The following is a 17,329-nucleotide window of genomic DNA, read 5'->3' as shown; positions in this document are numbered from 1 at the left end:
GCCTCCCAAGCACTGGAATTACAGGTATATACCACCATGCCTGGCCAGTCAAGTCTCAATAATACTTTATTTACAAACACAGCTAGATAGCCTAATGGCCAGAAAACAGATTCAACTGCAGCATATGTGGCACTTCGTAAGTTGAAGTACAACTCTACGCAAGACACAGCACCCATCGTCTGTGCTTCGTTGAGACTGGTTTTTTGGTTTTTTTTTTTTTTTTTTTTGACTGTTCTCTTTTGAGTCTAACATTCTTATCTTCAGGTAGTTTTCCCCTCTAACAAATCACCAACTCTTTCTTTTCTTTTGTCATCAATCTGTTCACTCAGCTGCTAACTAGCAAAGAAGAGGTCTATTTTAGAAATAAATACCTCAGATTCTTAGTTAATATTACCTTGCACAGGTCTCAAAACTCTGTGGATCCCCAATCAACAAAACTTTAGAGGAGGGTGCCTGTATCAGCTGAACTACTGATACAAAGCTGCTGTCTCCCAAGATACGAATTAGCATGAAAACATGCTGCACTTGATACAATGTGAGAAACATGGTCACAGCCCTTTCTTAGTGGAAACTGGAAGATTCCTTGTACACAGTGAGCAAGAAATTTTTGAGGATATAAAACAGCCTTTCAAGGAGGAGAGGGGAGGAGCCAGCCTTGTCATAAAAACTCAGAAGAGGTGATGGGAAGGGATGGACAGTTGATAGAAAGTAAGAAATGGAAACAGCCAGAAATATGCACTATATGGTCATTTAATATAGGATTTGTATAAATTATTAGCAGGACGAACTGCATGTGAGCTGCTCAAAAGTTATGCCAGTGCTGGTGTCTTTATGTTTAAATTCAAAGCTCAGAAACAGCTGAGTTTATATGCGGCAAGACTGAAGCTCTGACTCAGTCAACATGGTTGCAGTGCTACTTCAAACATGTCAAGCCCCTCCTTAAGCCATTCCAGCCTGGATTTCAGCTCTAAAGGTACAGTCCCCAAGATCCCCATGAGCCCCAGGTATTCCACAGATATTAGGAGGAAAGAGGGCAATGACTTTACAATTGGACTACCATGGGAAATTCACTTACGCTTCCTGCTTCTGCAGCTTTGAGTTTCAACTACAGGCCTCTGAAATCTAAGGCCTCACTGCCCAGGCCTCACTGGTGAAGTCAAAGTTATGGAAGGTAAAACATGCAAAGGCAAGTGCTAAGATGGAAGCTGTGTTATCTACATAGAGCCTAGGCAGGATAAGCACTACACCAGCACTGGCAAAAGGAACAAGAGCCTATGCAGAGCAGCTCTGTGAGCGCTGGGCCAGGGTGAGGGGCTGGCAGGGCACAGAGTACAGCTAGAAGACCCAGCGGCCTGGGGCTTAAGCACCTGCAGCGTGACCCACACAGGAGAGTGTCTGGGTGAGAAAAAAATCTTTCTATTTTATTTATTAATTAAATTTTGGTGGTGCTGGGGATTGAACCTAGGGCTTTGTATGTAGTAGGGAGACAAACTTTTCTAAGTATGCTGAGAGTAACACTGAAAACTGGAGAGCCAGGTTAAATTCTTAGAAAACATTATATAGACAATTATCACTCTAATTCTCAAAATGCAATTTTTGGAATGGGAAGTAAACAGTGAATTGTCTTAGTGATGAACTTGGTTGTGAACATACCTAAGGTTTCCTGTTTTAGAAAATGGGTCAATACATTCATCCCTTGACAATATTCGATGAGAAAAAAGCTTCTTTTCAGGATCTAAAAAGCCTGTAAAAAGAAAACAGAACAAAGGTTGTACCTCTGAGATGCGCAGAGTGCTACAGAGTGCCACTGGCAGTGTTTCTGCAGAGCAGCAAGCCTGGTACACAACTCTTGTGCACACCTCATGCCCTTTCCAGCAAAGACCCACTCACTTGGGCTCCTTTACTTCTACCGTAACCTAGAACTTGTCAAGCGGAATCATAGTAATATCTATGATGACCTTAATTTGAAACAATTTGTAATAAGCTATTTAGTTGCCTAAGCTAAACAGCTACAATAAAATTATACAAGGTACTTCTCAACAGAGCAAGAAAATCATCATTCTAGCTCAATAAATGATAGCTGTGATTCTTCACTTTATATTGTCTGTGTGCTTTACTGAATTATTTTCCATCATGCCCAATACTACCTTCCCGAGCACAAGGCAGGTGGTACACTGCTGTTAGATGTAATTTAAGATACTTAGTAACAGCTAACAGATAAAATATTATGAAGGCTTCTTTCTCTCAAATTATACTAGCAGAATTATATAGCTGTCCCCCCTTCTCTGCAGGGGATACATGTTTCAGGACCCTGTGTGGATGCCTAAACCTTTTGAGAGTATTCATCTATACGTACACCATGTTTTTCCCCATACACACTTACCTATTCTAATGTTTAACTTATAAACTATGCACTGTTAAGATTAACAACGGTAACAAAAAAATCAAACTATAACAACCGACTGTAACAAAACAGGTGAATACAGTCTCTCTCAAAATATATTATAGTCAGGCATGGTGGCATACATCTGAAATCCCAGCGCTAACAGGCTGAGGCAGGAGGAACACAAGTCCGAGCCCAACCTGGGCAACTGGGCAAGACACTGTCTCAAAATCAAAGAAAGGGCTGACAATGCAGCTCAGTGTAAAGGCCCTAGGTTTAATCTCTAGTACCACAAAATCAAATCAAACCAAACCAAACTTTGTACTACACTACTGTCCCTCCTCCTCCTTCTTGTGGTGATGACACTGAAAGGAAACACTTTTAGCTTCTCTTTGGTGTATGTGAGCTGCTACCTTTGGGTTGATCTCAGTGACCCAAGACAGGGGGTGGGAAGTATATGTAACATGGATATGCGGGACAAAGGGATGGATCATCCACATCCCGGAAGGGGAGTGTAAGATTCTGTGATGCCAGTTAGAGTGGCACACAATTTAGAACACATCAACTCCGCTTCTTTGGAGGTCTCACTATGTAGTCCAGGATGACTTTGAACTCATGGCGATCCTCTTGCCTCAGTCTCACGGGTGCTGGGATTACAGGTGTGTGCCACCATGTCTGGCAAACTGTTGACTTCTGAAATTTTCCATTTAATACTTTCAGACCTCAGTTGCCCAAGAGTAAATGAAAATACATGAGTCAGTATAATAATCCCCTCTTCTCTACAAAAGGAAAAGCTGTAGCTAAGGGAAGACTATGGTATTAAATCACACATATTGAAGTTAAGATACACAGGAAAGTCAGTCCACCTACTTCCTACTATGACATACCATATTCTAATGCTGGCAAGTTTGGGTAAAATCAAGAAAAACTGCCTGATAGAATCAACTGAGAATAATCACTTTCCTTATATCACATATTAACTGGCTAGTCATACTAAAATATCTGCTTGTACTATACTGGACACCTACATTTCGCATGACACTTATTAATTGTGAGTTTAATTTTTAAGTATTAATTCTCAAAAGAGCTTGAAGTTCTCAACAATGACAAGTGTATCTACTCGAATTTGGTAAAGGTAGTAAGACAAGGGTATGTGCAAAAACACATCTTCCATTTCATTTCAGAAATGACTGTTAGAACAACTCAGGCAGAGACTTCTTGGGATTACCTTTGTTCTGGGCTTCCTGATCTATAAATTAAATTCATCTGAACTTAAAGCCTACAGAATTATCCTAATAAAATTACAGAATTTTAAATTTAATTGCAAGGGTCCATCATATGGAATGATTTTTAAAAAATAAATTACCTCTACTTAAATTACAAGAACCCTAGAATATACAGTAAAAGAATCAGTTTGTGGGAACAGGCATGCTAAATGAAAACGTTTTCAGACAATTTATTTAGATGGTAAAATATACTGGAGGTATCAAGTTCAATGTGAGTAGAACAATTTAATTTTGCCAACCAAATAAAACACTCAGAAGGAAATCCATTGTAATCATAAAGTCTCAAAAAGAAATGCTTACAATCTCATCCCACTGTCTATTAGCATGCCCCAACTGGAACGTGGACATCCACCTTTACAACACAGATCCTACTGCACTGTATCAACCCCTGCTTTCCACTCTGGCTTTCAGGTGACTCCTCCCTGTGCCTGTCTATACCACTGGTACTGTGCTCTTTTAAGAAGGTAGCTCTGTGTGACCATCTCCAGATATTTCAAATTCAGCACTGACAGGTTTCAGCTCTTTTATACCACAGATTCCTTAGAATTTCATTAACAGAAAACATTTTTGCTCTCTTGTCTGTCTGCCTCATGAATGCTACCCAAGCACTTTTGTGCTATTATAACCTCAGCCTTGGTTTTATTTTGCTACGTTGCTCAGGTTGCCTTTGAACTTGTGATCTTCCTGCCAGCCTCCTCCCCACAGCTGGGAGCACAGATGTGTGACACATCAGCCAGCCAACACTTGCTCTTACAGAAGAAATGGGTATTACTCTGTAAAAACTATAGCCATCCAATGGCCTGACCTAAAATTTGGTAAGAGAATAGTCTCCAAAATAAGAGAAACGAAAAACACCCCAAACTAAACATGTCTATGCTAATTATACTCAAAGTATACATTCTATGCAAACAGTAACTTGGAAAATTAAGATATGCTAAAAGACAAAGATTAGTAGCTACCTTTGTGAAAAATCTTCTAACTTGCAAATAAGCAATCTGACCTAGATAATGTTCAGGATTCCTCCCAGCTATAAAATACTATGATCATCAACTTCTTAAGACCCAATTCTGCCAAGCAACAAAGGCTCACCTTGTCTGTGCCCAGCTCAGAGTCACTCTGGACCAGCCTTGCAAACCAGGTTTCCCAAGGCTCAAACCCTCTGGATGTGTATGATGGCATCAACAAGCTCTGGTGGGCAGCCATAAAACACAATCCTTTTCAGTGCTGCTGGATATGGTGTGCCAGTATTCTGGGAGAGATTTTTGTATCTATATTCATAGGGATATGGGTCTGCAGGCTTCTTGTGATATCATTGTCTCATTTTGACCAATATTCTTTGGATGGGTTAGAATACTGGGATTTTAATGCAGAAAGCACAGCATGAGATGGAGCAAGGGCATCTGAAGAGGTGGCAAGTGCTCAACAAACCTGGCAGCCTCACTGCAAGACTCGTTTCCTGCACTCTCTGTAGCTCAGAGCTCTCAGCAGGCTCCTGCAGCACAGCCTGTGACCTGCACAGGAGCAGTGCAGATGCTCTGCTCAACTTGTAAATGATGCCAGGCCTCCTTCCCTCCAGCTTCCAGGTTGATGGAGATGCAAGGTGTTCTTTCCACCTGCTTTGCCTTCACCATACTGAGGCCTTGTTAACATGGGTTAACAGATGCACTGTCACATGCCCTGTATGTCAGAGAGACTGAGACAAGGGTGTGCCCCAGCTGAAACTCAATAATGTGGCTGTGCTGAGGCCAAATCTCCTGTAACCAGGTATTATCAACAAGCCTGAGCCTCCCCTGTATTCATCCTGTAATCTACATGCTTAGATCAGTAAAATAAGATGATGCCCACCAGAACTGGGTTTACTGTAGGACATGCATAATAACTGTCTTAAGTAACTGTAATCTAAAAAATGAATAAGGAAATCTCAAAGAATTTCATAATAGAAACTTTTGCATTGCTACTAGAACAAGGTACAAAGCATATGAGAGAAGAAGAAAAACCACCAACACACTCAAGTCTCACCAAGAATTGGACACTCATGTTACTGGGTTAACACCACCTGGAGTGGGCCCATGAGGGGCCACCCTCACATGAAACCAAATTAAGTCTTGCCAGGAATAAAGCTCTGTATCAGGCAACACAACAATTCTGGTTCTAGGAATTCATCCAATGGAACAGCCTCCCAAAACTCATGTTTGCCATTCAATGCATGTTCTTCATATGATGAAAGAGCAGAATGAAAATAATTATTCAAGAAAGTTATACAGTAACATGAGCTACTACAGGTTTGTGACAGCATAACAAATCCTTAGTGATGTAATCTTATGTGAAAAGAACAGTTCCCAACATGCATCTATGCATCACTTTATAGATACAAATACACACACACACATAAACTATGTAAGATTATGCAGAAAAACAAAGAGAACAAGAATACATGTGGATACGCTGACAGAGAGGAGTAATTTTCTAATTTTTAATCTTTCCATGACATTTTAAATTTAAAAACAAAAGCACCAGAGAACTCATGTAACTGGGATGCTTTCTTCAACACACTCTGCTGATGTCTGCCCTAATCATCTAACTGAACCTGGACCTTTGTCTGTTATTTACTTTCTAGAGAGAGGCATGGTTCACAACGGAAGCCTAGGCACGTAGGCCTGAGATGCACATCTGCAAGGATTTTCATGTGGGGCATCTTAGCATGTTTAGGCTGTTACAGTAATATAACAAAACTGGGAGTTTGTAACACAGGAATTTGCATCTCACAGCCCATGGTCCAGGTACTGGGGGGCGCCTCCTCAGTGGTGCCTTTTCTCCATGACCTCACAGGATGGAGGATGCACTGGCTCCCTGTGGTCTCCTTCAAAAGTACACTCATTTTATTCACAAAGACAGAATCCTTATGATCAAATAACCTCCTGAGCTCATCATCCAGCAATCTGATCTTTCTGCTTAGGTTTTCAACATGCATTTAGACCACAACAGGGGTTATATGTTTACCTGTCTGATAATGTCCTATTACATAATCTTCAGGTCATATTTCAGACAGCTATAGAACAGTCACAATATTAAAGACAAAAGCCACACTGAATTTCAGTTACAACAATATGAATTAATTTAAACTTGCTGCTTACATGTTCTGATTAACACTGTATCTGTGTAGTCTTACCAATTATAGAAAACGTACGACATGGGGATGTTTATAGTGAAGGAGGCAGTGCATGTGTAGGGATGGGGGTATATGTAAAATCTTCATATTTTCTGTTCAATTTTACTATGAATCTAAAGGTGCATTTTTTTAAAAAGTCTCTCAAAATTTTTTTTCTATAAAGGTACTAAACACGAAAGAGATTTGAAATTCACTTCTCCATCAACAAAAGATGACAATCTGTACACACTTTTGAATTTTTAAATACTGCAATTGCCATTCAAGGACTACTACCACACTACAATGCAATGTGCACAGCTACAGTAGATCAGAGGGAAAGTTATACATGCTCTGTCCCCTCCACTCAGGCTCTAGATTGTCCTGCCACCTGCTGGGCACCACAGGCTACTACAAATCTTTCTCACATAGAAAGAAGACAGGGCAGCATAGCAGCTCAAGTCCAACCAAGACATCAGAAGCAACCTTCACCAGCCAGGTCATGAGGCTGCTCACTTTGGCAGTTAAAGTAGTAAGTGAAAACATCCAAGCACAGGGGTTTAAAGCCATTTTGAACTGTTAATAAAATACATTTTAAAAGTATGCCCATTGTTTTATAAAAAAAGTACATTCGTATAGAGTTTCTATCGTTCCATGTACCTATGGTCCTCACAAACTTCTTAACTGGCCCACACAGATGCACTTGCCCTGAGCACAATGATTAGCCCACAGGGCTGAAATGGCTAAATTTCTCACCTACTGACTCCCTGCCAATTGTCAACCCTAGGGCTGACCTTCTGTATGATTCCTTCATCTTTAAGAAAACAAAACCTAGACACTCACAGTCTAAACGCTGCGGGATTATCAGGTGGCTAACTGACCTGCAATGGTGTGTGCATACAGCCGGCTGCCAAAAGTGAAGACATGCAGCTCATACAGTTTGGCAATCTTCTCCAAGAAGTCCTTGCAGTGCGGACGCAGGCGAGTATGCAGCATCGGCTCGCCCCGGCCCAGCTGGAAGTGAAAGATGCCCTGCAAAGAATAGGCAGTGACAGTGAGAAGAGAAGGCCCTGGGGAGCACTGCTAAGGCAGTACCTGAGACTGTGAGTCCACAGCACAAGTCCAGAGATGCACAAGGGGACAGAGAACCCACATAAGAAGCTAGCCTATGACCTGACACTCCCGAGCAAGAAGCTTTCCAAGCATGCTCCATGAGAAAGACACACCAATGCCCCAGATGACTGACAATGCTAACTGCCCATGTAATGATGACAATCACCTACAACAGCTACCGATGATGACTACACCACAGCTACAATGACTAGGCATGACTATAACCTGCTGTAACTACGTAGAGTAACTACACTTGATAAATGTAATAACTGCCCACATAACTACTCACTATATTTACAACTACTTTGAGAGCTAGGACAACTACCTACAGTAAATACCTATGCTAACTACTCATGGTAACAACTACCTACAATAAATAGCAATGTTAACTACCCATGGTAATGATAAGCACCTATAATAACTACTTATAGCTACCCTTCCTAACTTTAATAGTTATTCATGACAACTACTGACTATAACTGCCTACAACTACCCCTTAAAACTGTAATAATCATGCTATTAACTACCTGTCAAAAAGCACAACAGATAGCTTGAAACAGATTCCTTCATAATGCGTTAATGGTGATTCTTGAGCTGCTACTGAGGGTAAGTCATACTCTCAGGTGACTTTAAGACAGCTTTATAAGCTTACAATTACAACACAAACTAAAATAATATTCTAGATTATCTCTTGCAGGCAGATGAAATTAATAATACCAACAGGCTTACATGATTAATGTGCAAATACATCTACTTTCTTTAGGGAGTTAAACTTTAATTCGCTTAATCTTGCTTATCATCTTCTCAACAAAATATTTACTTTTAACAACTTAACAAGGTAAAACTAGTAGGTCCAAGTACATTTTTACTAGATCTAACTAATCACACTGCTAGTGGTGAAGCAAATTTGGTTAAAGATTAAGGACTGTGAAACTTAAGTAACAGCTCTCACTCTCAACAGCAGAAAGTCCAACAATAATAATGTAAAATTTAAAAATAGAAGCCCAGATCTTCAGGTCGAAGAATTCAATGGTCTTTCCCCATGTGGCCAGCAGATGTCCCAGCTTCACTGCGCTCTTACTGGGCACAGTGAACCTTGCAATTCTGCTCTCAGTGGGCCAGCACAAGCCATGTGCACAGAGGTAAAGTGGAGGGCACCTTGGAAACTACTGGTATTAGTGGGGGCCTGCTCACGTCTAAACCATTCCATGCAGACAGAACAACATGATCTTCTGGACCGCCCCCTCCTGTAAGAACTACTTCAAACCACTTCTAAGAGTAACTTAAAATGCCAAACTTCAAAGTTGCAACATAAAAAATACCTATCATATGCTGGTATATACATGTGAAGAATGTGTGTGCCCTTCAGAACACTTAGTTGCTATGAATGAAATACCTGAAAATAGTAACTACTTATATGGCACAAAATATAGCTTATTTCTGGGTAAATTTCATGATACAAAAGCAATTCAAAATATTAAGTTTCACTGTGGAGAAATTTTAGCCATAAATTCAAGTTCAACCTCCAGAAAAGAACACTGAAAATTAAAGATCACCTGGTTTATTTACTAAGCCATTAACTTATTTTTACCAAGCCTATACTACTATTAATGGTATGGGACCCTGGCTCCGCAATGGAACCCCCTTGGGCTGTGTGGTCCATCTTCTATGATCTTCCTGACTCTACACCTGGCCATAGCAAGGCTCAGTCCTCTTCTGTCAAAGAACACTTGCAAGGCAGTATTAGCATTTTACATTGTGAAGACCCAAGACCTTAAAATAAGAGCTGTATCTTATCTGTTCAACAGCTAACATCTTTAAAACATGGCAACTCGACACTGACAAGCCTTCCTTGTTAGTGATGGCATACATAATATAGGCCTGCAGGTGAGCAGTTTGTGACAGGCACCAAACTCCTTTTGCTTCTGAAGCTCAACTTCTTGGCTGTATCCCAAAGAAGCAACTAGACTATGGGAAAGTTTTACATGCACTGAAACAGGGTTCCACTTTTGGCCCCTTCCCTTTTCGTCACTTTTCCCAGGAGAACTGCTACCCAAAGATTCCTACTTTCATCTCCAGCCCAGGCTGTCTTGAGCAGAGGTCCAAGTATCCTGACCCAGATATTCAGAGATACAAGGCACCCCAACCAGCGCATCTTCCCAAGACTGCTCCTCCAGTGACACTCCTGAGGCACCCACTCCACTGTCCTCACAGGTCTCCAAATCCTTACTTGCCAGCTGACACCTGCAAGTGAGGACTTGCACACAAAACTTCTCCATGTTACTATAACATCCCTGGCAAATGCTAACAGTGACAGCACACTTACGCTGTCACCTGGAGTGGCTCAGATGCAGTGGCTATCTGTCCTGAAGTCATATGTATGACTGACAAGTCTGTTCCCCAAATCTGGCCATACCTATGAGAACCAACTTTAAAAACAAGATAATGCACTTTTGAATTGAACGATGAAATGTGGGGCATCTGGGAGAGCCACCCTGGTTACAGCTGGCAAAACTCACTTTGTTTGACATCTGTGGACAGTGCTGCTCTGTCGTGTGGATTAGGGTCTGGTCCAAATCAACCATGAGGACTAGTTTTCTGTTTCGATGTAGTCGTTGCTGATCTTCCCTTGCTAGTTTTTCAGCTTGCTGGAGTTACAAAGAAAAAAAATAAAAATGACCAAGTACATATATTTAGATCCAAAATAACATCCAAAATTTCACTAAGAGAACAGAAGGACACCGACATGTTCCTAACCAAGCCCTCACATCCCCAGGATCTCACTATGGCTGACAACACATTACTTGAGGCCCACAGCTGGCTGTAACTGGGCCTCTTTCCACTGACTAAGGCTGCATACTGGCCAATAGCCGGTTCTGTCTGGTTCATACTGTGTTGTGACGATTTTGTAATTTATTTGAATGTATAAACCACTGAAAATGAGGAAAATGAAATAGTTTTCTCTATAAAAATTCAACCAGATGCCTGGACCACCTTAATAAACCTGAGCTTCAAAATTAACAAAGAAAATAAGCTCAGCTGAAAGGAAGGTGGAGAAACATAAACCAATGGCCAGATATCCAGAGATATAAGGGATGGCAGAAGCCAACAACAATCCCCAGGCTTGGTCTCCTTGGGCTTATCCCAATCACTTCATCTGATGAGCTCCGGTGAGTTTCAGACAATGCAACAGGGTTACCTATACTTGAAGCCCAAGGCAGGGCTCTCCTCAGATAAGGGTCCTGGCCTGATCTCCCACAGAGGGCTCAACATAACTCATTAAGTAAAACACACCATGGTGACTATCATGCTTCTCAATTTAATTGGCATTTAGTTATTCACAGACAAATTCCTGGTCTAGATTAAGTTAGACAGGAGAACTTCTGCCATATTCCTGAAAGGAAGTACTCAGAAAGGCTAATATAATAGTACTGCCACAGGGCTGGGGATTTAGCTCAGCGGCAAAGCGCCTGCCTGGCAAGCGCAAGGTCGTGAGTTCGGTTCCCGGTACCGGAGAAAAAAAAAAACAAAAAAAAATAGTACTGCCACGATAGGAGGAATGCATACTCTTCTCTTTCTAACGTAAACTTTCTGGCTTTCACTATACACACACACATACTTATATTTGTTTAAAGTAATTCGGAAAAAAACAAAAGTATGTATTTGGGATTCTGCCTTTCCTACCAAAAATAACACTAGTTAGTATACATCATTTAAAAGCACAAATCTGAAAAATGTTTTCCCTACTTATAAAAATACAGCTCTGAACGTTACAGAACTGTTGCAGAACCTGGTCCTTAGGTGATGGGCACACCCCACACTTGCCACAGCGCACAAACTCCCACCTATGGAAATGTGAGCTGTCAGGGTGACTCCTGAGATACCAAACAACAACAAAATCCCAAAACCACTAGATGCCTGAAATAGCATCCAAGTTCTATTTTCTACATGGTGCCCCGCTCCCAACTCTGCACACAGGACTGTTGCTCCACTGCTCTCGGCCAGCGGCACTACAGCTGTCACCAGGGATCCATGTACACTCACTTTCCACAGCAGTCTGAGCCACGGCTTCCACCGGCACCAGTGACAATGCACACTGCTGGGCAGCCCAAGAGTGCCATCATCCTCACTCCTCACTGGTCCCCATTGTCTCTGCTCTCCCTGCATGCCTGTCCCGCACACCCTCTTGGTACACCACTGCCTCCACAGTGTGCTGTGTCCAGGTGTCTATCATAGTCTCTCCAGCTAGAATCTGGCTCACAGAAACCCAGCCTGAGCCGGTGAGTGTGTCACAGCACCAGGAAGGCTCCCTCCCCATGAGGCGGGCAGCTGTAGAGCCTCTACAGGTACTCATGTGGGCAGACTTGTTTGTGAAGGAAAAGGAAAAACAAAACCATGCAGCCCTCCACTTCTCAGGAGGGCAACACCTTGTAGCCACCGGATGCAAGGATGCTTCAGAAACTACTACTACAGACGGGTGTCCCAGTGCCTTGTACAACCCAGCACCCTAGTGCCTACTTACCTCAGAGCTCACCATTAACTCTGGCACACTGTGGACCATGGACACAGTTGCTGTGGACAGTGGCATATGCTGCTTCCCATTCTTGCTCTGTAGCCTGTGAACGCAAAAAGATGAGATGAAAAATTAGCTGCACTTGAGGAACTGCACACAGAAGGCATATGTAACCATGAGTGACAGGATTTCAACACGCACTGTAGCTGACACATACTGTTACCTCAGCACAGAACTCTGCTCCATGGGCAGCTACAAGAACATCCTCCACAGTCTGAAGACAGAAAAATATAAAAACTGAGCTCATGGTCACTCTCACAGTCAAGGTGCACAGAGGTCACAGCCATAGCCAGGCATATTCAGTCATACTCACAATTAAAATTCTCCATGGAAATAAATTACAAAGTCACATGGAAAAATAAAGCCCCCGCCACACACACACACACACACACACACACACACACATACAGAGTCCAGAGACAGGCACCTACAACGCCAAACAGAGAAGAGAAACTGCTTGGTGCAAGTAGTCAGCTGGCCTAGAGCGTGGGAAAGGAGGACTGGGGGTAAGGGACACCACCTCCGAAGAGGTACTCCAGGGGCCACTGTGGTTTCGTCCTCAAGGATAAGAACAAGCCACAACCATCCTCTGGCATTTTCCTGTCATGCCTGAAGAGTGCACTCAGCAGAAGGTGGGGCTTCAGAGATGGAAGAATAAAGACAGAAAGGACTGTTCCTTGGAAACCAGTGTGACTTGAGTGCAAGCAGGGAAGAGTGCCTGCCCTCCAAGGCAGAGGCTACAGGGCCTGCACAGAGCCCCCATACTGCTTCCCACACCCCACCCACATCACACTGTGAGGGTGCTGTGCCCTGCTCCCCACAGGCACTTACTGGGTTAAGTCCTGGCCACATTCGGCACAAAGGCCCTTCATGACAACTGGGTGGCTACATCCTTCCAATCTCACCAGAAGTGCTCTGCAAAATACAAGGAAAAACAAGTACAAGTCACCAGGAGGCAGGAATTTACAATCTCTTGGGAATACCACACACTGTGAACAAGGGCAGGTAAGAGAATAAACCAGAGACTTTGCACCAGGTCCCCTGATTTTTGCACAGCCCTGTTCCCTCAGCCTGCCTGACTATAAAATGAAGGAACTTTTTACCTATGAGTTTCTGTCATGTAGGACCAAATAAAGACCTGAAAAAACTAAGGTTGTCTAAAATACAATAAATACATATATGTTTCTTCTACACTTCGGATAAAGAGTTTATAAAAACTAAAAAAGCTTTTATGAAAAACTATCAAAGCTTTGTTCATTAATACAGTATGAAACAAAATGGTATAATTCCAAAAATAATAAATTGTTGTTTCCTCCCATAGATGATCCCAGTATAGACACACTCATATTCATCTAATTTTTGAGTTATTATAATATTCTTTTTTACAGTTATTCAGCATTCTACTTTACTTTTAGTGACTTTCAAAAGTTTATTACATTTACAGTACATAATGTTTATTTTGTTGTGTAGTTAGTACATGAACACATTTTATTCTTTTCCTTTTTTCATCGTAACACACTTTATTCCTTTTTTCATCCCTTTTCCTCCTCCCCTCCCCATCAGTTCCTCCTCCCTTCATCTCTTGATCCCCTCCCATTTGAGAAAACTCTTCCTACTTTCTATTACCTGTCTTTTATTTTGTTCTTTATTTACAATTTGGATTTCTCATGTAAGAGGAATCATACAATATTTAAGCTTGTGTGCTTGAGTTATTTCACTCTACATTATTGCCTCAAGGTGGATCTTTTTCCTATAAATGACTCAAGTTTATCTTTCTTTATGGCAAATAATACTACATTTGTGTAAACACCACATTTTCTTCATCCATTCATCTGCTGATGGACATAGGCTGTTTCCAAGACGTACCTATTGTGAATTGTATGACTACAAACAAGAGTATGCATGCATCACTGTGGTATGTCTTCAACTCTTCAGGGAAGATATCTAGAAGTGGGATAGCTGGGTCAAATGGAATTTCTAGTGGTTTTTTTTTTTTTTTTTTTTTTTTTTTTTTTTTTTTGAGACAGGGTCTCACTATGTAGTTCAGACTGGCCCTAAACTCATTACATAGCCCAGGCTGGCTTCAGCGTTCTGAGTGCTGGGATTACAGGTGTGCACCACCATGCCCAGCTAGTTTTAGTTTTTTTGAGGAATCTCCATATTGATTTCCACAGTGGTTATACTAGTTTATAGTCCTACCAACTGTGTAGAAAGGTTCCTTGCCAGCATTATGTGATTTCCTACCCTTCTCTTTCGGTGGGAAAATGGTTGTTTTACCTTGGATTTCTCTAATGACCAGTGACGTTGAGCATTTCTTCAAGTATTTGATCATTTGTACTTCTGTGAAGTCTCTACTCATTTCATTTGTCCATTTTTTGACTGGGTCTTTTACTGGGGTGGGGGTCTAGTTTCTTTGTGAGTTCTTTATATCCTCTAGATATTAATCCTCTGAATAATAGCTAGCAAAAAATTTTTCTCATGCTGTTGGTTGTCTTTTCACTCTGTTGCTTCTTTTGCTGTGCAGAAGCTTTTTAATTTGATGTGATCCCATTTGTTTATTCTCAGAACTATTCCCTGTGCCACTGGGGTTCTGTTCAGAAAGTCCTTGCCTATGCCTATGCCTTCAAGAGTCTTACCTATTTTATCTTCCAGCAAGTTAAGTGTTTGCTTTAATACTTAGTTCTTTGATCCTTTTTAGTTTAGTATATGGTGAGAGATATGGGTCTAGATACAATCTTCTGCACATGGATAGCCAGTTTTCCCAGTATTATTTATTACAAAGGCTATTTTCCTCCATAGTATATTTTGGCCTTTTTGTCAAAGTGCAAATAGTTGAATGTGCTTGGGGTTGTTTATGCATCCTTTATTTTGTTTCACTGATCCTCATGCCTGTTTTTGTACCAGCAGTATGTTGTTTTTATCACTGTAGGTTTGTAATATAACTTCACGTCTGGGATTAAGACACCTCCCACTTTGCTCTTGTTACCTAGTATAGTAATATTCTTATTTGTTATCTGAACACAAAAACTAGCTTTCTTCATATCCAACCCTTGGTCATCTGGCAGCAGTTTAGGAAGAAGGGATTATCATGGATAAATTTAAAGGCTGTACAAACAGGGGACACTGGCTTTCATTTGAAGCACCAGGCAGTCAGTACCTACCAAGGCCTTGACCCTGGTGGTTGAGCAAAGATCCCAAGATACAGCACCTTTCAATAAGAGGTTAAAGCAGTGTTTCCACAGCCATGACTGTCTTCCAAAAACCAGTACATCTCTGCCCTGCTCTGGCCATTCAAGAGCACTCTGCTTCTCACACTTAGGCCCCCACTCCCAAGCCTGCTCCTAGAGGGGTCCTGAACCATTTCACTGCAGGCCAGAGAATTCTGGTGGGACCACTGCCTACCCAGCCTCCAGCACACTGCTTGCCTGATACCAGCACACTGCTTGCCTGATACATGTCCATCTGTGCAAACTCAGATGACAAACAGGACACCACAAATAAGACAGGAAGAGAACAAGACAAAAGTCAGGCCAGGGAGATTTTGCAAGAACAACTGAGGCAGCCCCTCTGCCACACAACCAGAACTAGAAGAGTAAGGGCCAAGAAACATAGCTTCTGTGTCCAGCCACCCTGTGATGGTCCCGTGTCCAGCCTATCTGTAATAAGGACATGTATTGGGCTGGGGGAAGCTCAAGCTGCAGCAAGAGGGACACATGGCCATGTGTGCAGCACAGATGGGAGCAGAAGGACACACCTTCCTGTGTGGGAACAGAATGCGTGTGTGAGGACCCACTTGGGCAGGGAAGGAGGGCTAGGTGGGATGGCAGGGCTGAGGGAAGATTCAACACCTTGCTAAGAAAGTGGGAGGTTGTTGGGGATGGAAGAGGTGGGGCTTGAGCCATACTCCAGAAACTGAGCTCCAACTATGTCCTACGGTCAGTGGTTCTCACTCTAGCTTTACCCCATGTAGCCCTGTACCTCTGCTGGAGTTTTGCATACAAGATGAGAAAAGAGAACATCCCAAATTCACACATGATTTCCTCAAAGGCATATGGACACGTAACTCTACCTTGAAAATAAGAATAGATTTTGCCTAGAAATAAAGGATGGGGATGTGGTTGGAGATTCAGTTTCCATTTAGTTGACTAAATCTTTATGGCCATAAAACATAATATAAAAAGCTTCTGTGACTATACGTGCATTAGAAGGAGCTATCAGGTGTTACCGTAAGTTCTCACTGTGTTTGATTTTTTTTTTTTTTTTGGTTTTTCGGTTTTTCTCCGGTACCAGGAACCGAACTCACGACCTTGCGCTTGCCAGGCAGGCGCTTTTGCCGCTGAGCTAAATCCCCAGCCCCCGTAAGTTCTCACTGTATTGTTTCAGCAGTAATTATTTAATGCTGATATCCTCTAGATAAAATTTCACATTGTTAAGTTATTTCTGTTCTCTTGGGAACTAAACTCTTATTTTGCCACTTCTGTGACTCTGGATTTGAGGCCACATTTGACTTTTTGTGCAGGAACTAACATGTGCCAGGACAAATCTAAGCATCTTGAGTAAATCTTATCCTTACAAAGTTAAAGGGTAGGCCTTTCCCACTACCTGTTTTCATTCAACAACAAAAACATTTCATTTAGTTAAATTGATTCCTAAGGGTAGAATTATAATGACCTCAACTAATTTCAAAATACTGCATTTTTATTTCAATGTAAGCTGAATACTCTTTTTTGTGTGTTTGTTTTATTTTTTAAGACAGGGTCTCACTATGTGGCTCAGGCTGGTCTTAAACTCACTATGCAGCCCAGACTGGTCCCAAACTCACGACAATC

At 41.8% G+C, this 17,329-nt stretch overlaps 1 protein-coding gene across 2 annotated transcripts in view; it reads right to left on the bottom strand.

Moving 5' to 3' along the window:
• The window catches only part of Ctdp1 (CTD (carboxy-terminal domain, RNA polymerase II, polypeptide A) phosphatase, subunit 1), a gene marked incomplete in the record, with an annotated part of 96,429 nt that overhangs the window by 62,334 nt on the left and 16,766 nt on the right, over positions 1–17,329 (bottom strand). For both annotated transcript variants that reach the window (XM_013511639.1, XM_005373116.2), the window contains 5 exon segments: positions 1,654–1,744; positions 7,696–7,846; positions 10,447–10,575; positions 12,450–12,543; positions 13,332–13,415. In XM_013511639.1, the coding sequence (XP_013367093.1) occupies positions 1,654–1,744; positions 7,696–7,846; positions 10,447–10,575; positions 12,450–12,543; positions 13,332–13,415 (549 nt within the window).

This window comes from Chinchilla lanigera, unplaced genomic scaffold, assembly GCF_000276665.1.
Source record: "Chinchilla lanigera isolate Chin_1 unplaced genomic scaffold, ChiLan1.0 scaffold00001, whole genome shotgun sequence".
NCBI lineage: Eukaryota > Metazoa > Chordata > Mammalia > Rodentia > Chinchillidae > Chinchilla > Chinchilla lanigera.
This window is presented reverse-complemented; position numbering and strand designations above follow the sequence as displayed.